This window comes from Ambystoma mexicanum, chromosome 5q (genome assembly GCF_040938575.1).
Source record: "Ambystoma mexicanum isolate Mex_15411 chromosome 5q, UKY_AmexF1_1, whole genome shotgun sequence".
Taxonomy (NCBI): domain Eukaryota; kingdom Metazoa; phylum Chordata; class Amphibia; order Caudata; family Ambystomatidae; genus Ambystoma; species Ambystoma mexicanum.
In genome coordinates this window covers 851,844,981-851,868,541 of record NC_090933.1, presented here as the reverse complement: position 1 = coordinate 851,868,541, position 23,561 = coordinate 851,844,981, and the positions used below count along the sequence as shown (strand labels likewise).

The window sequence follows — 23,561 nt, the reverse complement described above, 5'->3', positions numbered from 1 at the left end:
AGACTTTTGTGGAACTATCTTTTGTGGAAGCAGAGCTGGAAGAAAGCTCTGAGCTGGAATAAGCTCAGGACTTTGCACCATTTGCTTTATTATTATTAAGGGACTCTAAAGGGTAGCAATCTGCAGTACCTGCGGTGAACGCTCTTGCAGGGACTCTTTGCGTTCTACTGTTGGAGGTGTGTTTTTGGAGGCTTTACAAAATAGCATTTCCCCGTGAAGCCGCCCGCACAGGGACTGTAAAGGCTAGCAGTCTGCAGTCCGCGGTACCAATGACAGACGACACAGCAAGAGACACGTCTGGCATCCAGGCTCTGCACAACTGGGCTGCTGAAACCCCCCCAGGGACGCTCCTGGATTGCAGGCTTGATTCTTATGACATCATTTAACTCCTGAATGCTCCCGAACGCCCAGCTACTGCTACAATGGGGAGGTAACTATTTGCTTTCGACCCCCTCATTAATTTCTGTCCCTGCGTATTTCGCAAGCGTTTTGCCAGAACTATCCTGACAGCCGTTGGGCCACCAGTACAGACAGTGCATTGCAATCAAACTGCCCACACCCTCCTGCCCACTGGGTGAAACATCACATATCATTAAAGCACACACCCTCCTCTCAACCCTGGAAACAAAACCAAACTGAAGCCGGAAATTAGCGTCTTCCTCCGCTTCCGTGCAGCTTGGCGGAGAGATAAACCCTAAGCAAGAGGTTCCGGCTACAGCTTTCTGATACTAGCCTTTCACTCCGGACATTATACAGGATTTGGTCCTACAATTTTCTCACTCAGTGAGCTCTGACCAACCAGCCATCAGCACGCACTAGCTGGGGACTGCGGGCGACCTGCCTTTGACCCATGCTCAAAGACCTTATCTTCATGATTCAGAATCGTTGAACCCCGAAGCTGCAGATCACCTTGCGAAAGCTCCATATAAGAACACACTGTATGTGAACTCTGTGCAGTGTGCCCTTACCCCATCTCCTGCAGTGATCGTGGAAAACTGAAAGAAGATCTCTACACGTGATAAAGCGACGATCAGCGGACGACCAAAAGTCCCAGAGCAATTTACGTCTGCAATCGGCAGCCACAAGAGACAGGTGGGTGCATGGAGTGCAGTCCTGCAGAACTGCCGCAGACCGACCCAATTATTACACAAACAATGCACTGCCGTTGGCCTCACCTCTCGGAGCTCCCATAGATTGTCCAACCTGTGTAAACTTTAAGCAATGGCTGCTGCACAACAGAGGTGCGACGACACAGAGGGTCTGGCTGGTCCATGTACGCGACAGCGAACAAAGACCTTATTGGCAGCAGACACTCCTTCACCAAAATGGCAAAACCCTCCAAAACTAGAAATAAAACAAAGCAAGCAAAAACCACTGCGAACAGGGTGCCAGACCCAAAAAGCGACCAAAGACCTACAGCTGGTGACTGAGACTCATCCACCTCTCTACACCCAGGGGTTGGATTAACGCAGGGGGAGGGTGCCCCATTGACTATGATCTTGGGGAACAAAGCAATCAAAATAGTGGGGCCAGGAGAGAACCGAACTCAGCAAATGACAGCCACGAACTAATGTGGATACCCTTACCTGCAACTCATGAACCGGTTGAGAGGTTGCGTGGGAGCCCACAGATTGATCCGACTCCAGAGACGCTGAAGATTTCAAAACGGGAGGAAAATTATGAAACACTGGCGCTAAATCTAGCAGTATCTAAACCTCCCGAGATGTGGAGCGGGGACATACCAACTCAACAGGCAGCGGAGAGCACAATGATCCCAAAGCACACCCAGGATCCAGCAAATAGCCGGCCATAGGCTCAAACCATGAAAGGGCTGGACGGATTGCTAAGAGAGCAGGCAGCCTCAAATGAATTAGGCATGATAGCCCTTTCAGAAAAAGAGAAAGCCAAACTAGCAAAACAAGGATGGAAATCGATCCATCAGCGACGTATGCACCACCCCAGCCAATTACTCAGTTTCAAAATCCTCAGACGGCGAGACTTTCTTTGGACATTACAGAAATTGAAATATTGAAGAAAAACCATGAAAAAGAAGAGAAGTCTTTGGCAAAGCACGCGAGATAAGAAAGACAGTCGCAGAGCCCGCCGACACCCTCAATCATTGGTTCAAGTGTCAAGACACAGAAGGACACATATCGAAAACCAAGTTATAAGAAGACAAGTACGCCCTTACCGAAACAGAGGTCCCCCGCTCAATGGAGTGAAAAATTTGAGATGAATGAAGAGGTGCTGATTTTGCAGATTACAAACGTGCGTGTAACGCAGCACAACACTGCCAACTAGACTCTATACCAACAACTATGCTCGACTTGCAGAATATGCTGATCGCAACTACCTCGCAGACAACGATCCAGTTTATGACATCACAAGAAGTGAATATTGAGACACTCAAAGATCAGGCAACCCTGTTGGCCCTTATCCATTCTATACATATCCAAGACCGCCTTAATGTCGAGGCAGAAGCAAGCATGATGTGGCAGGCACACTTATTTGACATTGCCTGGAATGACAGGGCGTATAAAACACAGATGACTACCGCTCTCATTGCAATGATGAACACACTCAAAAAACCTGCCCAGACCCATCGATAAACAGAAACAAAGATGGAAAAGTTCAATGACGCAGGATATAACAGGCCCTGGAAGAGCCTCGCGATCAAATGCAATACACACTTGGACCATAAATACCTCATCACCTGTTGGAAATCTAATCGACCTAAACAATGACCTAACAGCCCTGCAAGACCACACCAGCTCGACTAGAGTGACTCAAAATGCCTCAAAAAATCTGAACGCCAAAGAGATACCGACAAAGCAGGCAAAAGGGATGTAGACCTATGAGATCTTTGAACCAAAGCACAATATAAATCAACCGAAATCAAACAAAAACTACAAAGAAAAAAAAAAAAAAAACAATATGGATCAAGAGCATTTCTGAGAAACCTTACTATGCCTCAGATGTTGACGAATAAAACTCAAACTAAAAGACATTTTCATTGAACAAAGAAAACAATGAGACAACTCACCCAAAGATCACCCCTACTTAATCTATCAATAACCACCACCTAAAACAAAATAAGGACCAAGTTCAATTAGATATATTGATGAACATGTCAATATATATCGACGAAGATATAGAAACCTCCAGGGTGGACCAAGTACAACTGAGCGAGTGTTCTCTATCATAGACCAATACGAGTAAGGCCACTCGAGACAGTCTATAATGATCAATTTGACATGTGAAGATATATCCAACACCAACCTGGTCTTTGATACAACTCGACAGACACAATTAATGAATGAAATTCCTGATAATGAAATATCAAGGAGCGAGATGCAAACTCCGACGAGACATAGTGTCGAGAGAGAATCGCCAGCGCTGCAACAAAGGCGTGCTGAAACTGCCGCAGTTCATTGACCCATTGAAACAGTTAAACCAAAACAGGATGAAATTGGAAAGAATTGAAACCCTCCAAGATGGACTCATCCTTAACAGAACAAACATCTTGCGTTTGTTTCAGGCTATTCCTTAACTCCAACCTGTAACATCCCAAGACATACATGTTGTTGCGTTGAATTCATCGACGAACAAAGACCGGACAGGGTGCGTATATACTTCTAATCCTCCAAAACACTGAAGCTGACAGAAAATGAGAAGCAACTCCGGCAACTAAGATTTGCATCCGTTATAGATGACGATAATATGTTTTCAAGAGTCCTGGATACCCAACCAACTGATTTGCGACGGTTTCATTACATAGATTAACCCAGCGATCTAAAGAAAAAAAGGTCAGCCATCTTCAGGATTGCTTACCTTGATTAAAGTGGAAGCAAACATGGAAACAATAGAATCAATAAATCTAAATCCCTGGCTGCAACTAACCATTATCCAACATCCTCGTTCCAGTTGCCAACCCCTCCAGGAGCCAGAAACCCTACCTCAAAGAAAAAAACTGGGGATACTGAATATGTACTGGAGCCCGGCCACAATCAGTGACAAAACCTTTATAGATTGTGTCTTTAGTGCCATAGATCAAGCTTGCGAGAAATTCAAGTACATAGAATTCATATGCGGAGATCTAAACTGCTATTTATTCGACCCAGCTCTGGACTCACGATTGAGGAAGAAAGGCTCCCACCACGAGTCCAACGCTGGAACAAGGAAACAGCGAACAGAAACTTGTAACTGTCTGATACTTTAGATAAAGCAACAGGTCGCCCCACGCCAACGTGGGCACGAGGCAAAACAACTGTCATAATTGACTACATTTATACCTCTGAAGGAATAAATGAAAACATCTGCACAACTGAAAACATCCGATCACCGAACAGTGATCATTACATCATGATACAGACTTGGACAAACGAAAGCACTCCAAAGGTCAAAGTCAACCTCCCGACCTTGGAAATTAACAGTGGGATGACCAGACTGAGAATAACTCAACGGCAAATGAGAAAGCTCCCAGGAATTTATGCTATTTCAAAGCTTGAAGGCACCGAGAAAATGAACTGAGTGGATCCTCTGCCCCTTTAAGCAAGCTACAGAGAATAGGAAAAGCGCACGACAGATCCATACTGATCGATTCAACCCACAGGTAGCCGAAAAAAAGAAGGAACGCCGGGGGAACTTGAAAGCAATAAAACAACAGACTCAAATAGATAAATACCAGATGAGACTCGAGAAGCAACAATATAAAAATTGGATGAAACAACAAGAATGTTGCTTCCACAATATGATGCAGAAAGCATGCTAAATGCATTAAAAAATAACAACTCAAGAGACCTATGGAACCTCCTAAACCCACAGTCTGCGCGACAAGAAATGATATCAGATGTTCCGTAAGAATGTTGGATTGCACATTTCACAGAACTATACAAAGAAAGACCCCATCCGCAAAAGAAGAGCTAATTTGAAAAGAAATGGGACTTTGCATGGGACCATGAAGACATCCTGAGAGCAATCCAGAAGTTGAATGTATCACGGGCCCCGGGTACAGACAGGCTATCTAATGTCATTATCAAACGTAACCCTGAGATTTGGGCGGATCTATGCAGCAAAATATTCAAACTAATTGCCCAAACCACCTCCATCCCTAGGTCATGGCAGTTTGCGATCCTGATTCCCATCTATAAACAAGGAGCGACGAAAGATCGGCGAAATTACTGGGCCACAGCCCTAGTCGACCCACTCGAGAAGATCTTTGGCACTTTTCTATTAGAAAAAATCAATATCTGGGCATAGAAGGCGAAAAAACAAGCTACAAGACAAACTGGATTTGTCAAAAACATCGGCATAACCCCCAACCTGCTCCTCCTTAACTTAGTAAAACAGGGATCAATAAAGAGCAAAACACAAGTATATGCAGCATTTGCCAACCTCAAACTTGCCTTCGACATTGGCACAAACTGTCTGTGTGGGACTGTCCCTGAGAAATCCTGGAACCGATAAAGCAATTATACTCCAACACCACTATCAAAATTAGAATGTCGAAAGATGCAGTGTTATCAGATTCAATTAGAATTTAGCATGGCTTGAAGCAAGGCTGCCCCCTCGCGGCCACATTATTAAATCTATTTACATCGGAGTTCGAGGAAAACATACAGACGCCAACGATAAATCCTCCAAAAGTGAATGCGACCTCACTACCATGCATGATGTATGCAGATGACATCGTAATTATGGCAAAAACCCCAAGAGGCTTTCAAATAGCCCTAACCAAGCTTCAAAACTACATGGAAACAGATCAGTTGAAGATCAATGCACAAAAAACAAAAATCATGACTTTGACTCGTGACTACATGAATAAAAAGAAGCTACACTCTTTCTTTCTGCAGGACCAGAAACTGGCAGGAGTAAAAACAATCAAATACTTAGGCGTTTGGATCAACCAGTCAGAGGTGGAAAAAGATTGGGTTAAACATCTCAAATCTAAGGCACATGCCCTAGCTCGCCAAGGACTTTTTCTACATGGCAAATTTGGAAATATTTCTGTAAGCCCAGTAATAACATTCTACAGACAAAAGGTGACCGCAATCCTGACATATGGCAGAGATACGATGATTAACATCGAACGCACAGTCTGGCAACAACTCGAAGCCATATTTTGGAGAAAGGTTCTTTCACTACTAGCATCTTTTCCAATGCCTCGCATTCGCTACGAACTTGCAATTCAGTCGCTTGAATCAATCATTACATGGAAACAACTAGATTTATATATGTAAATGCTGAGCTACAAACCCCTACCGGCAATCGAAATATTTCACTCTAGATCAACCTCAAGCAATAATACAGTATTTTGTTGAGTACAAAAGAATAGATGCAGACATCTCTATGGAGATGCTAACACAACGACCACAAAAAGCAAAAAACAAAAAATTGCCTAGAACGACTGGAGTACCACAATACATCTGAAGGCGCAATTATCAACTTGACCTCCATTGCGAATGCGAGACGAGAGCAATCAACGATCCTCCAAACTACCGAAAGATGTTTCCAGCACAGCAGATACAAGACACTTTCATGAGGCTCCGACTAAACATTTTGCCAACACGTTAAGTGCTGGCAAAAAGGAAAATCATCCAGACGAATCAAGAGTACTGCTGATTCTGCAAACAAACTAAAGTATAGTTTGTAAGTAAGTATAGAAAATCTACACCATATAATAATGGTATGTCCAGCTCTAACAGAGAAGCGTACCCAATTCAGGGAGAGGTTTTTGTAATCCAAAATGCAGATGGGCTCCAACGAATGATGGCCGTAAATCCTTCTGGGAAACAATAAAAAACTAGTCTTCACCATCATCCAAATTTGGAACAACATCATGGAAGAAATGGGAACGTAAACTCCCAAAACAAGATGCAGTAATCTGGCGCCACGTATCCGACAAAGATGGAAGGTTGACTGAAAAATATGAGTGAACTGAACCCCACCCAATTCAGATATAATTACATGGAAACGAAAAGAAAGAAGTGAAAAGTAGAAGATGCTAACTAAAATGTTAACAGAAACCTGAATACGGAAGAACAAGATAGACAGACAGACAAGCCTGCTCAAACAGAAAATAGATGTTTGAAACTATCATTTAATCTCAACATTATATATGTAGAATAAATGAAACGTTTATGATATAAACAAATACATTTTAATAATAAAAAGAAATGTGTTATTATTGACATCCCTACACATTGGTTAGCTTTAGTTGGGAGGGCAAAAATAGGTTTTGGATACAGACCGACTTAAGTTGAACTCTTTGACTCAAAATTTCCTTAGTTTCTTTCAGGTAGGGAAATCCCACCTTAGCATAGCACAGGTTAGGCCTTCTACCTTCCGGACAATTGATTTAATAAAGCATTTTAATTTGAACTTTGAATCTGTTGTTCCCACCATACAATCGCTGGTAGCCCTCTACTATATCCTACCCTTTCCACACCTCCATTTATCCACCTCCTCAGCTGGCACGGCACATTAGCTTTGCCTCCTGCACATTAGCTTTGCCACCTCATGTACCTCTCCCTCACATCCACTTAATATTTCGGTTCATTTCTAGTCATCCAACTACAGCCCACCCAAACTCTTTTCTGACTGCCAATTTGTAACCAGCTGGTGTCCCCATGTATGCCTTCCCCATTCACATCACTGTCCTTGGCTTCTCTTCACAAAGCTAATGCTTCTCCACTTTGCACCTCAAGCACACCAGTTGTCTCTTGGTTCTGCCTTTGCATTCTTGGCAATCTTACCTCCTACATATCCTTCCCCCTCTAGTGTAGCTCCATCTTCAGATGCATGTGTCGTCTCCTGGTGCTGCTAGCTCCTGCCGCAGCCACTTCTATCTGCCATTGTTTGCTTTGCAAAGCCCGTCACCTTTGCTGCTTCAAAGTGGGCATGGTTCTTACGCAAAATCTTCCAACTGGTTTGGGTATAGCACAAAATATACAACATCCCTTACATGCATGGCTGCCTTCAACTTTTTCCTTGCTTGCAGAACCCGCAATGTGAAGTCCGGGTAGTATCTGATTCAAGCACATCCACAGGTCGTTGAACCCCTCTCTGTGTCTGTTTACAGCACCTCATCCCCACCGTTGGAGTTTAAAGTGTTTGCCTGAACAGCACTAGCAGTAGTCCAGGGATACAGGCACAGACCCAGCAAATTAGGAGCTCTCTCCACAGCAAATATCATGGACAGTTGTGCTTCAGGGTTTCCATCAGCCTCTCAACGTCACCCCAATTATCCGCACATTGCTTAGTCTCACCCTGCCCTCTGGGTCCTCCATCCTTGCCAGTGCATTTTTTTTTTAAATCATGAGTGCCATAGGGGTAAAGGCCACGTTTGAAGCTACTAACCAGGCAGAAAAAGTTATTCAGCACTCGGTTATCCACATATACAAAATTATACAATGTCTTACTTGCCAACAGTCTATTAGCCTTTGTCAATGGCAATTGCACATTTTGAGGCCTGATATCCATGTTCTTGGCTTTTTTGCTCCAGGACAGCGATTAGGTCATTGCAGTCCCATAGCTTGTTTTTTGCTGCCATCACCCTTATTGCAATGGCGGATAAGCACTACAGCATTAACTCCAGCATCACAGCAATATTGCACACTCAAAGGGTGATTGCATCTCTCATTTCGGCCACTACAGCTGCCAGGTCCTGGCATGATTCCTGTGAGACACCTGAGGGTATTCTCCCAGTAAGACCTTGGGAATCCCTTATTCAGGTGGCCAGGACACAGCCATCGCCGTTGGATTCAGTTCCTGGGGGTGGACCTGTCAGGTCCCTGGGTAACAGGAGGCATTAGTGGTAGTGTTTTAGGTTGTGCTTTGGGTTGTGTTCACAATATTTCCTTGACCATCATGTTAGCCAGCTGCCATTGTCCCAGTCCAAGATGAACTTCCTGCTCAGGAATAATTGGCAAAAGACTATTGTGATGCAGTTTGGAACCTCGGGAGAGGTTCTAAACTGCCTTTCATTCCAGACCTATTTAGGAGTTGTCACAGCGCTCAACAGCTCCATAGAAGACTTTAAAGACAAAAGAAAAGAAACCACACTACCAGGAAGAAAAGACATCAAAAGTGCCTGAGACTAAATAAGCCAAGTGAAAATTGCATGTACAGTTTTGTTATGAAGATCTGTAAATTGGAAGTCTAAATAAAAGCATCTGCTTACTTTTGTGAAGCTTCAGGTTTCTCATCGGGAATCGTAAATAAGTGTAATATATTTGGAATTGGACATTAATGCATGCGCAAGCATCCGTTTGAAGGAGAAAACCGTGTTCGGGTTGCGCATGAGTAAACAGCATTGCAATGCTCTTCCTTTGCGCGTCGTATTAAACCGCATTAGAAGAAAGGAGCTAACGGCGTGGCTCGACGCATCTCTGAAGTCAGGAAGTGAGTCGCGTAACACGTCCCCGAAATCAGATGCGTTGCGCAGTAGTAATTCACAGCTGAGGAGATCGGATTACTGATAATTGGAGTGCATGTTTCGGTTCCATCTCATCAGTGGAGGCGCGGCGAGTCAGCTGTTCGCGCTCACGTTCCGTTGCTGCGGATCGGAGTAAGAAGTACAAGCCTATTTTAGTGAGAGCAGCAACTTTAGATAAACAGAGAGAAGCACAGAAAAATAAATTCTTAAAAAGGTGAAAGCAAACGGAGGAACTTTGAGGCAGTGCAGAAAAGTAAAGAAATGAGAGCCAGTATTGCCAATAAGAAACCATTTGTAAGACAACAAATTTATGGAGAATAAAACAGTAGCAGCAAAAATAGTTTAGTTCTACTTTTAAAGGTTGAGCAAAAGTCAATAAGAGCTGGGTATATGCTTGAAAGCAAAAGTTAAAGAACAATTAAATCAACTATCCTTCTGGAGGAAGGACCAGTTCACAGTTGTTTCAGATTTAAGAATTTATGTAAGACGACAATTTCGGAAGTGAAAGAGGAACATTTAGCAGGGGAATTAGAAGTCACAGAAGGGTACTTCAGTTACAAGCTAGCAAACAAGTTGAAAGAACTGAAAGAACTCCTATCTCTTTAAAGATTGCCACTAGGAATTTTTAGGAGGCTGACAGATAAAGGAGGGTTTGGGAGTAACATATATATATTTCTAACAGAATGAAAGTTGTGATTAATGGAACTCCATACTGTGTTATTTACAGGGGTTCTGGTGTTCAGAGTTGTAAGGAAGTCGAAGGGAACCCAAAGAATCCTGTCCATTTGTTATTTTCTCCATTCCCCTTACCCCCCTTCCTGGTCAACTCAATAGTTGTTTCAATTAACCGTTGGGTTATTGGATTGGGGGATTTGGTGGGCATTTCATCTGCTCCTGCAGGATTTCGGCGCTGGGACCTGACCGGACCAGTGGGGGAGGATCACCTGGGTAGGGGAGCCCGGGGCTGTACTGTGGGAAATGCCCCAGGTGAGACGCAGTACTATATCGCAGAAAGGGATGAGGAGGACGAGGTCCCTGAGGCTTTTATGGGCTGTAGTTAATCAACATCCCTTTCACCCAATAAACTTCCCTTTCTTAAATCCACCATCCCCTCCACCTCTGCTGAATCTATTACACACCCTGTTGTATTCAGAAACAATCTTTCTCCGAATCCTTGCTTTCCTGTTCCCTATCCAAATGCTCTCCATCCTTCTCCTTCACGTCCCTTTAATTATTCTTTCCCGAAACCCCAGTGTGCTGCATTGACAAAACCCCACCAATCCAGTCCTTCTGATCATCATTTTCGGAAATCCCAATCTACTTGGACAGAGTACTACAATTACCACAATCCCCTATGTTCTGTTCTACATCCCGGTCATGCTCGTCCATTTCGCAAACCTTCCCCATCATATCACATCAGACAATCTGACAATACCTTTTCTCCATCCAACCCTGCAGGACACTCAGGAAATCTACCACCCTCCTTTTCGACCCTGAACACATCCTCACATTGTGAAAGAGAACAGACTTGTAATGTTAAACCTGTGTACGTGACATGTCCCAACCCGAGGGTCAGGCAAAGGGCTTCATCACGACTTGGGCGCTAACCCTTAAAATTGGCGGTAACGCTCTTAGCGCCGATTTTAAGGGTCCGTCGGATCATGACTCCAAATACCGCCGGCGCAAGGACACCCGGCGCAAGGACAGCCGGCTGTACAAGAGCCGGCCATAACAGCGCCAAGAACCATTCGCACTAAAACATCATCAATCACGAGTCCGGCGTAAGCGCGATTAGCGCCAGAAAAGCGGCGGATATTCCGCCGAAAATACCTCTAGCAAAAAGCTGGAGGTAACAGAACACAGGCCACAGCAATAAGGGCACAGGTGGAAGCAATGCAAATCAGAGGCCTACAAAGGACCCACCCATGCACAACACACCCTCCCCAACCCCATTACACCAGCAGGAGCAGGGAGGAGACAGCAATGAGGGCCCGGGTGGAAGCAATGCAAATCAGAGGCCTACAAAGGACCCACCCATGCACAACACACCCTCCCCAACACCATGCTGCCATTTGGAGCCGGGAGCCTTGATGTCGACTTCTACCAGCTGCGTCTGGAGCTACAGAGGCCAGTCAACCAGGCCAGGTCCCTGGGAGTGCAGGGGGCAGTGGGAATGAGGAGAAGGAGGATGAGAGCAGCACCAGCAAGGCGGCCAGCCATCCCCAGGGTCAGGCCAACACCCTGGGCCCTAACTGATGGTCAGTTGGTGACAGAATATCGGCTGGATAGGGCAACCATCACCCAGTTGCTGGACACAATCCAGGGTGACATATGTAGCCGCATAGCCACCAGCACGGCGGTACCTCCCCTAGTGAAGCTCGTGTCTGTGCTTCAATTACTTGGGACTGGCAGCTACCAACATACCGTTGCCATGATGCATGGAATGGCCCAGTACACATTCAGTGCCATGCTGGGACAGGTGCCTGATGCACTGTTGAATCATGTGAACAAACACATTGCATTGCCAGCCACACAGGCACAGGTGCACCAGCTTAAGGGTCAATTCTATGCCATTGCCCAAGTCCCGAATGTAATAGCAGCCCTGGACTGCACACATGTGGCACTTGTACCACCCCAGGCACATGAGGCTGCCTACAGAAACCGTAAACAGTACCATTCCCTCAACGTGCAGATGACATGTGGCCCTGACCTCACCTTCAGCCACTGCTGTGCCCGCTACCCAGGATCCACCCACGACTCCATGGTCCTACGCAACAGTACCCTGCCAGCATACATGGAAAGGCACCGAGGCCAAAACACATGGCCACTGGGTGAGTACAAATGTATTCCACAAAGCATGTCAATCCACAACTGATGGTGCCTGTCACAGAATCCATCATTCCCAATAGTCAGCAGCATCACAGCAGCATACACATTCAAGCACCTTGCACGATGAACCTTGGACATGTCCTACACAGCAGAACACACCCATGCAGGATGTAAGACATTTGGCGGCACAGTGACATATGGAATCCCCACCACAACAAAGCCTCCTGTGTGAGTAGCACCATGGCTCAAAACACTGACACAGTCCAGATATCCCACCCTGGCCATCCGACAGTAATGGAATTTCAAACCATGAGCTGGCACATCCACGAATGCCCCACACATAAGTAGGCCGAGTAATGACAATGCACATCCCACAGACACTGTCCCCAAAATGGCCATGGAAATGCATGGAGAACAGTACAGAATAGTGAAGAGCAGCAAATGCAACTGCAGCCAAATAGATTTGCAATGACACATGAGGCAGCCACTTCTGTCAAGCAGAAGTAGATGGAAGGGCCCCCTCATCCTGCGACAAGTGAATGAGTACTGTTTCATACAGAAACATAGGCGTACCAAGTGGAGAGTACCCCATTGATTCAATCGTGCCCATAGGACAGCACACTCCACAATGTGATAGGCCACATGCCAAATATGGCAAAATCGCACTGATGACAGGGCTCTGTACACCCACTGGACTTACCTTGTCCCCATACCGGCTTACTCTCCCCTGCAGGTGATTCTGAATATCCCCAGTACACGTGGCTCATGACCCCTGTGCGTCACCCACACACGGCGGCGGAGTGGGCATACAACCGTGGCCATGCCCGTACACGGATCTGCGTGGAGAGGGCATTTGGAATGCTGAAGGCACGCTTCTGGTGCCTCGACCGCATGGGAGGGGCAATGATGTATGCACCAGAAAAAGCTTCAAAAATTGTACTGACATGTGCCATGCTGCACAACATCTGTTGTCGCAGAAATGTGCCACTGCCCCCTGATGCACATGTGCAGCCACCTGATGATGGTAGTGAGGGCGATGAAGTGCCAGAAGGTGTTGCACATGCACAAAGGGTTGGGCAGAGGGAAGGGAGGTCGGCCAGACAGGGATTGATTGATGGATTCCATTAGAAATGGGTAATAGGTAAATTGTGAACATGTCAATTCAACACCAAATTGCATTTGTTACAAACACTACTGTCCATGCATTGTGTTTTTTGTAACGCAATTTATTTTCCCTCAAACAATCCCCCCTCCCTCCAGTGAACACCCAACAATCCCCCCTGCCCCCAGTGTACCACCCCCAATTGTGCAGTTGCCTCATCAGGCCAACAACAATGTTTCCATGCACCACTAGGATGGGCGCGGGCGCTTCCCTCTCCCAGGACCCTCCGGTGTGCGTTTCCTCAGGTGGCACATGGACCGTCGCCTCGGAGATGGGTCTAGTGAACCCTCTGTGGGTGTTGTGGAAGTGGAGGGTATGGAAGCGCTGGCCATCATGTGTTGGCGCATGAGGTTATTGGCCTCGCGTTGCTGTTCTGCCAGTGCTGACACTGCCTCTGTGAATTTGCGGACTTGTTGCCCAAAGCCTGTCAGGGCAGCGGTGCATTATTGCACAACTTGCCTTGTGCGCGCATTGTCCCGTGCAATGTACCTCCACCCATGCCGGATGGATTTACTCACGGCCTTTATGTGCCGGCTCTGGACCCTTGCCATTCCTTCCACCCGGGCCTGTTTTGCCTCAATGATATCCATTCGGCCCATGACTGCTGCCCCAGTGACAAAGGGCTCTCCTGGTGCGTCAGGTGGTGGACCGCGAATTGGGCGCTGGGGGGGGGGGGGGAGGCTGCATGGCAACATGCCACCAGACTGGACTGGGCTGCCTGGCTCAGATCACTGGCCCTCTGGACTCCCATAGGACGGAGTGTCCACATCGGGCTGCGGTGTGCTGCAGCGACGCACAGGCACATGGTGACTCCCTGCCTGGTGTCTGCCTGGTCTTGGGCTTCCATGGGGTGTTGACACCCCTTCTCCATCACTACTGCTTTGCGAGTGTTGTGCGGTGGCATGATGCCCACGTGGAGGTGTTGCTCCCACGTCGGGCTCCACTTCAGGCCTCTCTCCCTCGGCATCGGGGCTGTGGATGGTGGCTTCTGGTGAGCTGCCGGTCGCCTCCTTGCGGCCATGTGGCTGCCCCTGCTGTCTGGCGGGGCTGCGTTGGGGTAAGGTGGGTGTTCCCTTGTGTTGTCTCCCATGGGTGCGGCATCTTTGGGGGGTGCTGGTGGAGGCACGGTGTTGTGGGCGCATTGTTGGTGTGGCCTCATCGCCATCATCACCAGGCTGTTGGGATCGACGTGTGCATGTGGGGAACATAGGGGGTGGTTTGAGTACAATGCTACATACATTTGTGTGATGCAGGTCATGCAAACAAGTGTGAATGAAGACAGTGACAATGACGCAGTCAACTTGCATTCCGTTCAGTCACCATGTGGTGCTTGTTGTGGATGTGCATGGAGGTACACTGCATGAGAACGTGTGGTTGGGGTGGACTGCGCTCAGACTTTTGTGGTTGTGTTGATGCACAGTACCACTCTACGTAGCTGTGCTATGGGTATGGGAGTCTATCCCCTGCCCCTGTCATTCATGCACTGCACGTACAGGGTCGTCTAGGCAGCACTACCGTTCTAGGGATGTGGCCCTCACTTACGGGTGTATGCAGTGCCTCAGACACATGTCTTCACTCTCATTCAGATGCATGTATTTGGGGATGGGACTCACCTGCCGTTGGATTTATGCCAGTCCCTGCCTCTGCTCCACCAATGCCCTCAATGGTTCCAATGTCGATGAGGCCCGTCAATTTCTCCTCCCATGGTGTGAGGTCGGGGGGGGGGGTGGCCCTGCTCCTGTGCCCCTGCTTGCACTCCTGTGCTGGGACAGGATGCCTCGCACTTGCGGCAGTCCTCCCCATCATTTCTGACCCTGTCCAGTGCAGACTTGCCCCTAGTGCGCTCTTGGCTCATTTTCAGGGTTCAGATCGCGTGGATGGCTTCCAGTGGCTGTGATATCCGACGGATTGTGATTTCCAAGATGGCCGCCGCTTTATTTCCCGTTCCGGCGGTGACGCGTTTCCTGCACGCTATAAGCGCGAGGTGGCGGTAGCGCACGGTGCGCCGGATTTAAGGGTTCGTGCTAATCGCGCTAACGCCTTGGACCGGGGCGCGTGCACGATGACTCGTGATCTGGCGGATTATCCGCCGGGTGCCTTGGCGTTAGCGCTATTTAGGTCCGGCGGATAATCCGCCACATTTACCGCCCAAGTCGTGATCAGGCCCAAAGTCAGGCAATTGACTGAAATCATACACCCGACAGCCCTTCCTTTTCCCCGTAGGGATAAAAGGTGGAGCAGGCGAGTGCAAGAGTAGCAAGGCGAGATAGGGAGAAAGCACGACGAGACGGCTAATACGCGGCAGTTTAAGAGAAGGAGAAAAGCGGCAGGAAGCGAGAGGGTGGCGAGGAGAGAAGTGACATATCCCTTTTCATCTGAAGCCCACAGAACCTTCGAGGAAGAGAGCCTAAGACAGCGAAATAGCACAAGTGTCCTTAAGCAGATGTCAACTGTACACGGGGTAAGCCTATGCCGATAAGCAGGAGTGAGGGAAGTTCCTGCGCCCGTGGTACCGTCCTTGACATCCAGCCAGTGAGTCGAGCAGAGAACCGATAAAAAAACGAGCCGTTTTGAGTGAGAATTGCAAAGTGGCAAGTTTTGAACTAAAGCAGATGAACTTTGAATGGACTGTTGAAAGCCTGAAGGGGAGACCAGCTACAGAGGGGAAAAATGCACCACGTGGGTGCTAACTCAAGAGACTCTGGTTGAGCCCCATATGAAAGAAACTACAAATACCAGAAGGCTGCAGGAAGGCCAGCGTCATACAGAGGGTCAAGCTAAATCCCTGTACAATCGAAAGACTGATCTACAAGCACTGTGACAGAAAGGGAAGTGATTCCCACAGAAAAAGACATTGAGAAATTGAGGGAGGAGAAATCCCGCAAGAGGCAAGAGGGGTCCGAGCCCGACCGAGGGAGATCCAGGGGTGAAGCTATCACCCAAATTTGTTTGATAAAGGAACTATGGTATTTTGTGATAAACAATTGAGAAGGTATGTAATTCTGACTTGTCAAAAACTGCGCCGAACAGGAATTAGTACAACACCTTAACTAGTTAGCATGGTTGCATTTTTATTTTGTTTTACAAAGCCCTTATGCTGACACCTGTTTCAGCTGTTTGCAGCCTTTCTGAAAACTGGGCATGATCTGTAATTTGTCAGTTTAGTACAATTGAGTTCATTTTGAATACGCAAAACACAATTTGTGAATCAATATTATGACAGTAAAAATTAATAATGAAATAAACATAAGTTGTGAATCATGACATAATAGTACACAAAAACAGTTTGTAAAGCACAGATGGATCAACTCTATGGAAAGGACAGACAATATAGGGTTGGTGTAGGGAAGGGAAAGGGATAAATAATATTGTATGTTAAGAAAGGTTAAATGGAATATTCGGTTTTCTTTGATTTAAAAAAACAACTGTCATAATTTAGAAATTGATATTTTTGTCAGTTCAATAAAAACGGAGCACTTACCAATAATTTGAAGCTTGTTTTGTCCTGGGTTAAATCCCTCTGTTCCTGTAAATAATATTAAGCTGCCCATTAGTGTAATAAAGTAAGGGGGAGAGTTTGTGCCCTTGGGCCGTTTAGTAAAGAAAATCCTTGCTTTCATGTTGGGATATTAAGTTTGAAAACACTTGGTCGTATATTTTACTGTGCCGTTAAATGTTAACAAATGCTAGGCGTGTAAACACTGAGTTATACATTGTAATGTGCGGTTAGTTATAAGCCCTTCTTCATGCTTGTACTCTAACCCTTGTGGCCGCTTGCAATGTTGCGCGGCTGAAATCAGAGCCGTTAACTCATGAAGTATCTAGTTGTATCAGCGTTACTGTGCTTAATCACGCCGTATTAGGTTAAAATCTTTAACAGAAATGGATTAGGTGAAGGTTACTAGAGAAGAGCACCTTACCGTACTTCCAATCAAATCTCTGATGCGCGTCGGCTCGTTCTGTACAGAAGCCAGGCGCCATAGCTGAGATTGTATACATAGGTTACCGTGGTAACCGGACGCAGAGATGCCACGTTGCGTTGATCAGTAGTCCCTTTTTCTTGGGGCTCACTCGAATTAAGCATGGCCGCCATCTTGTAGCGGAGAATCAATATATAAAAAGGAACCTATGTCATATTACATGGTTATTGCGGCCTGAATAAGTGTTTGGTTGTGAATTACCTAGAAAGTATCCTTTGGGAAAGCAAAACATTTTCGGAAATTGTAGGGTTCGAAGCAAATGATGGTTGTTATCAAAGCACGCTCTCATTTCTTTGGTGTCTACTATTTCTTGGTGAAATGACGTTATGATTCAGGTCCTCGAAGGCAAGAGACCTGATAACTGAAAGCTCGAGGGTTAAAAGTTGAACTATCGGTCTGGCCACCAAGGGGGCGCACGGATGAACATCTCCTCCGTGTGAGCTCTGTCCCACGGCCCCAAAAAGCTGCTTGAGCCCCCGCAATGGGCCCCCCCCACTAATGAAACAGAGAATCCAGCGTCTGAAGGTGGCCCCCATGATCGGAGGGAAAATAAATAAATAAATAAATAGGACGAAAATCGGTATGCAGTGATAAAATTGCGACAAAAATGTTGCCTATACAAAAAAAAAAAATGCTGCAAAAATGCTGTGCTTTGACCCGGTAAAGGTGAAGCCTGTTATACCATTTAAGGAGAGCGGGGGTGTCCCCCGCTCCCCTTAAATGGTATAATGTGTCTGGGGGTTGCAGGGGTGCCCCCGCATCCTTTACATGGATTGTGGCTGCAAAACCACAGCATTTTTGCTGCAATATTTTGTAACCACAGCAATTTTTGCTGCGATTTTAACACATGGAACCCGAAAATAGGACTTGGTTTCATCGAGATAATTGATTTTTACAACTCAACGTCTGACTGCGCAATGGGCACAGAGCTCCAGTGCGCGCCTGCAGGCCTTAGCTGGGTCATCGCCCCAAGAGAAGAGTCGGAGGTGCCCACAACGCCGAGGAGAGCCCTGCTGCCGAGACAGTGCCCCTCCGGAGAGCGACCTTCCCTGCACAACGAAGGAAATTGGCTGCTCCCCACCAGGACCTGGAGCGAGAGAGTGGAGCGGAGGCTAACCAGGTCGCAGTTCCGCAACGTGTGGACTCCGCAACGTGTGGACTCTGAGAAGGTGAGCCCGCTAACGCTGCCTTGCCACCTGCACCCACGGAGTACCCATCTCTCCCCCATCCGCCGCCGTGGCCAGCACTTATTGGTGGATTAACTGTTGGGGAATATGGCGCATTAAGGTCCGGGCCCCATGACAAACAGTGCCCATAGATGTTGAGCCCTTCTGAACTTCTGGCACCCCGGAAAGTAACCAGGAGTTTGCTGCCGATCGCGGTCGCAATCTCCATCTACTCTAAGACTCTTCCCCAGCTGGGGACCGGAACACAAGCCCTAAAGTGAACTGCTTGGCACTCCGGTGCCCCGATACTATGCAGCTCGGCCTGCCCAACGGCCTCTCCCCACATCACGCACTTCTGCCTCACTGAACGCGCCGGTGTGCAGGGAGAGGAAGAACGAATCCAAAAGGAAGGCGCGGCAAAGAGGGGCGAGGAATGAACTGTGGGGGATAAATCATCACTGCCCCCCACAGTGAATAGCATGACCACCCGCACAAGCCAGCATTTACATGATCCACAAAACACAATGGTCCCTGCAAAGGTGGAGGTCAGATTCCAGACCCTGGACCCATTTAGGCACAGAAATTATCCTGGTGCTTTAAGTGGGCTGGACAGGCCTGCACCTACCCCAAGTGTGGCCCCCAACCCACGATACTCAAGAACACTGCCAGAGCCGCCTGTTGCGCATGCTGCGTCTTGGAGAGCACATGCAGGCCAAAGGATGGATTCTATAAACAGCATACAGCAATTGTGCTATGACGCATGTAGGAGTGAGTGGGGGCCTGGACGACCCAATACCCGTAACTCATGTTTAATGAAAGCGCTCGGACACGAGTCGCATTGCTGGAATCATTCTGGAAACACCCAAGGACACGGTAGGCCACGCAGAAACACCCCTCCTGCTCTGAAGTGCCCATTACTTTGCATACAGGGGAAAATACGAGGCAGCAGGCATCCACGATCCCCCGCGCACATACATGGATAACACAGGGCTCCCCTGTGCCCCGAAACTCCACCAGGCATTGTGCTACAGCCGAGGTCCACGATAGGTAGGTCCAAGTGAAGTGCATCCTCCACTGTGGAGTATGAACAGGTGTGATGCTGAAAATGAATTGGGAGGACCTGTCCTTGTCCAGTAGTCCTTTTCATTTGTGTTCTGTATTGTTTTCTGCCCAGGAGTCCATGTGGGACTCCTGCAGTGCAGCTCTTCCTATTTTTGGTTTGGTGTACAGACCCATGGGATACCCTTATGGCACCCATGGGTGGGGGTACAACCCTGTGCCTCTAGTGTAAGTTTTTGGGCACCTGTGTGTGGCCCACAGAGCAGGGTATGGGCTGGTGGCAGCTCCATGCTGAATTTGACAGCTGCCCCGAGTATCCTCCATTTTGTGATACCCATGCCCTGCCACTGGAAGCAGTGTATTCCTGATAGGAAACAAGATGGCCTCTGTGGCCTCTTCCTTTCTATTGCCCGTTACCTTGTTTTCTCTGGGAAGCCCCCGACTCTGTCCCTTCCCCCTGACTGGCTGTTGGGTGGAAGTTTCATATATGGTGTTGTTGTGATGTCCAGGCCAGACTGGCTGCAGCCTTCCCTGTGATATTTGTCGTGGGGACACCCTGTTTGTGGGACCTGGGGTGAATGGAGTGTGTGACCAATATGCACTTCTTGTTGTGGATGTCTGGTTTCTGGTGTTTGACACAATGACTGAGACAGCCCTGCCCAAAACTGGTATGAATGCAGTGTGTAGTGTTGAATGGCTGGGTACTTGTCCCAATATACATTCCTTGTTGCGAGTGTCTGAGAGGGAGGAGAATGGCCTGAATGCACTGTATGCCCGATTGGCTGACTGACTGCTGAATGCCCTTCTGAGTGACTGGTTGCCTGAGTGTGACCCAACAGAATGAATGGGAGATCAACTAGTATATCTGGGGGCCTCTCACTGCTAGAATTTGTTCAGAAGCTGAAGTTAAAACTGAAGTTGAATCTCGAAGCCGAGCCTCAAGAAGAAGGTTGACTGCTGTCTCCCTTCGCCGAAATCCGAAGGGTCGCCGAGCCGTTGAGACTGATCCAAGAGAAGACCTGGTTAGGCGCCCTCTTCCCGTGCTCCGAGGGACAATCGAACACCGCTAACCTTTGCAGAAGCTCCCTGGAAGTCAGACCCTCAACAGGCTGCCGACCGGAGACGGGGACCGCCGAGGAGAACGAAGATAAGCACCGGACATTCCGTCCACCGTCCTCGACCAGGGTTCACAGGTTTGCTATAACCGCTGGAGGCCCGTCGAATCCGTGTTGCCCAGAAGCGGGGACCGCTTGATGCCGTGCCATCGACGATCGGAGCAGCAATGCTCCTTTTGCCTAAGACTTTTGATTCACAGACACGCTCCTCCGCACCACCGCCCGCCTTATCCCGCCTGAGAAGGCCAGGCCATCGATGCGCTGGTGGGTTTCCCGCCACCCAAAGACCGTAGAGACGCCGGGCGACTTGATACCCTTGCTGGGCCACAGTTCTTCACAAACTCTTTGCAGTCCTGAACTATCGACATCGAGGTGCCTCGCACGCCTCTTCCTTGCAGGACGTCTTCGACTCGTCGTCGACGAGCACCGCCAGGACCGAAGCTGCTGACTCAACGCCTTCGAAACTTCCAGCGAGAATTCTCGACGCTGAGTTCACCTTCTTCGAGGCCCATCGGCGATCCGTGGCTCCTGCTTTAAAGGGAGTCACTCAAGAAGGATCAATTATGTTTTGGGTATGCTTCCTTTAATGATACCATCATCATTTTGGAAAGATTTGGACAGGATGCTTCAAGACTTCTTGTGGGATAGGAAGCCTCCAAAATTGAAGTTGTGGAAATTGCAATTAAGTAGGGGAGGTTTGGGGGTTCCCGATTTTAGAGCCTATCATTTGGCTTTCATGTAGGATTTCTTGGTTCCCTTCGTGGAAGACTTGCATGATGTGTGGGTGGAGGCTGAAACTAGCTTAATTGGGCCTTTGACACCGCAAGCTGTCTTTACTTCTGTGTCAAAACAGAGTTGTGGAAAAGATCAGCTGGTTGAGAACTTGAGGAGTTCATGGAAAAATGTGTGTGTGCATTTAGGGGTAGACGCATTTAAGGAACCTGTTGCATCGATATGGTTGAATCCTGCTATTAGGATAAATGGTAATGTGGTTTTTTGGGCAGATTGGTTTTTGGGTGGAGTGCGTTGGGTGGCTGATCTGTTTAAGAATGATATTTGGATGACTGCGAGGGAGTTGCAACAGCGCTTTAACATTGAGAACTTTAAGACCTCTGATTACGTGAAGCTTAAAAGGTCGATTGGGATTGTGGACTTTGAGCGGAGAATTGATTAGTGTCTGTTTACGAGAAAGCCAGTTGGAAGAGAAGAGGGCCTGGCCAGTCGAGTATATGAAGAGATTGTGTCACATTAGAATGGTAATGACTTGCCAATAGAGGAGTGGAGTAGAAGAATTGGGTCGGACATTTCAGAAGAGTTGTGGCAACGGATGTGTGAGAATGTTAAGATGTGTTCTTTGGGGCTTACGGAAAGGTCGCGACAGATAAAGATTCTTAATCGGATTTTTTGGACGCCTGAGAAAATGAAGAGAAGGGGGATGTCAGAGAGCTCGGATTGTTGGAGATGTATGCATGTGTCGGGTGCGTTGGAGCATATGCTGTGGGACTACAGGGTGGTGATGTTGTTCTGGGGTGAGATTGGTCGGGTGTGGGATGAGGTGATTGAGAATTTGCCTGCTCTGGACTTCAAGGTGGTGATTTTGGGGAGCGAGGAGTCTTTGGATGATCTTACTCAAAATCAGAAGAAGTGGTTGTTCAGAGGGGCAATGATCGGTAAGAAAATTATTTTGCGAAACTGGAAATCTGTATTGACTTTGAATATTGAGACTTGGTTGACTGAAATGCGGAACTCGGCAGAAATGGAGCAGACGCTTTACAGTAGAGAGGGGAAATTGGGTTTATTTGAGAAAATCTGGGGTAAATTTCTTCAGTTATACTAGACATGGTATTGCACAGGTGTAAATGAGGGGGCTGTGGGGTGGGTAATTGGGAGATGTCATGGATTTGGTTGAGGGCTTTGTATGATTTATGTCTCGCAATGTACATAGTTGTTTTGTAAAACGCTTTGATTGTTTTGGGGATTTTAATGTTTCATGGAGTATATTCTACTGTATGTAATTTTGATGTTCTGTAAATAAACGTTTAAAAAAAAAAAAGAAGGATCCCTCGAAGCCTCCTCGAAGAACTCTGCTATTCCAGGTACACTGAGGTTGTAGAAAATGTTTAGAAGGGAATAAGACTCATTGAACAATATATGGACTGGGTTTGTGGTATATCTTTATTTTACAGGTTGCCCAGGTGGGGGGGGAACTCCACACAGAACTTTGTCTAACGGTAGGGGCTAGTATTCTGACAATTGTTCTAACCAACTGCTTTCCCTTCTATGTCTATTGTAGGTTATCTTTATTAAGTGATTTGTGTGACATTTAACCAGAGTACAGTTGATGCACTTTGATGAAATCTGATAATAATTGTGGTACCACTTAGAACTGAGCACAAAGTGAGTTATTGTGATGGTGTATATAGCCTTGAACCTTGATTATATTAACACTGTGTTTTAACTAATAGAGTGTGTGGACATTCCTTTGTGGGGGCTTGGGGACTACACTGTACTTAAGAACCAGCCTGAATCACCTCCTGAGAAGCTAGGCCTTGATTGCTCGACTACATTACCAATAATAGAGAATCTTGGCTGGGGTCCTCTGTGCTTCTCCTGTGCCATATAGAGAGCAGAAGTACAGACACCCCCCTCCAGTCTTTACAACAGGTCCCTGTGGTCACAGAAGAACCGAGCATGCCATGAAGTCGCAAAGAGAGGCAAAACTGAGCACCCTGAATAGTGGAGAGACCCCAGCATCAGTGTGCACCCAATGCAGTGCCCAACACGAAAAGATATTAGAGGGTTGTGCCCCTGTCT

The 23,561-nt window shown here is 47.3% G+C and overlaps 1 protein-coding gene across 3 annotated transcripts in view; it reads right to left on the bottom strand.

Annotated features, from left to right (window-relative positions):
* Positions 1-23,561, bottom strand: part of OTUD6B (OTU deubiquitinase 6B) — a 379,632-nt gene that overhangs the window by 141,941 nt on the left and 214,130 nt on the right. For 2 of the 3 annotated variants that reach the window (XM_069621341.1, XM_069621342.1), the window contains exon 3: positions 16,909-16,953. The exons of the other annotated variant lie outside the window; for it this stretch is intronic. In XM_069621341.1, the coding sequence (XP_069477442.1) occupies positions 16,909-16,953 (45 nt within the window). The remainder of the gene's footprint in view (positions 1-16,908; positions 16,954-23,561) is intronic. 3 annotated transcript variants of the gene reach the window in all.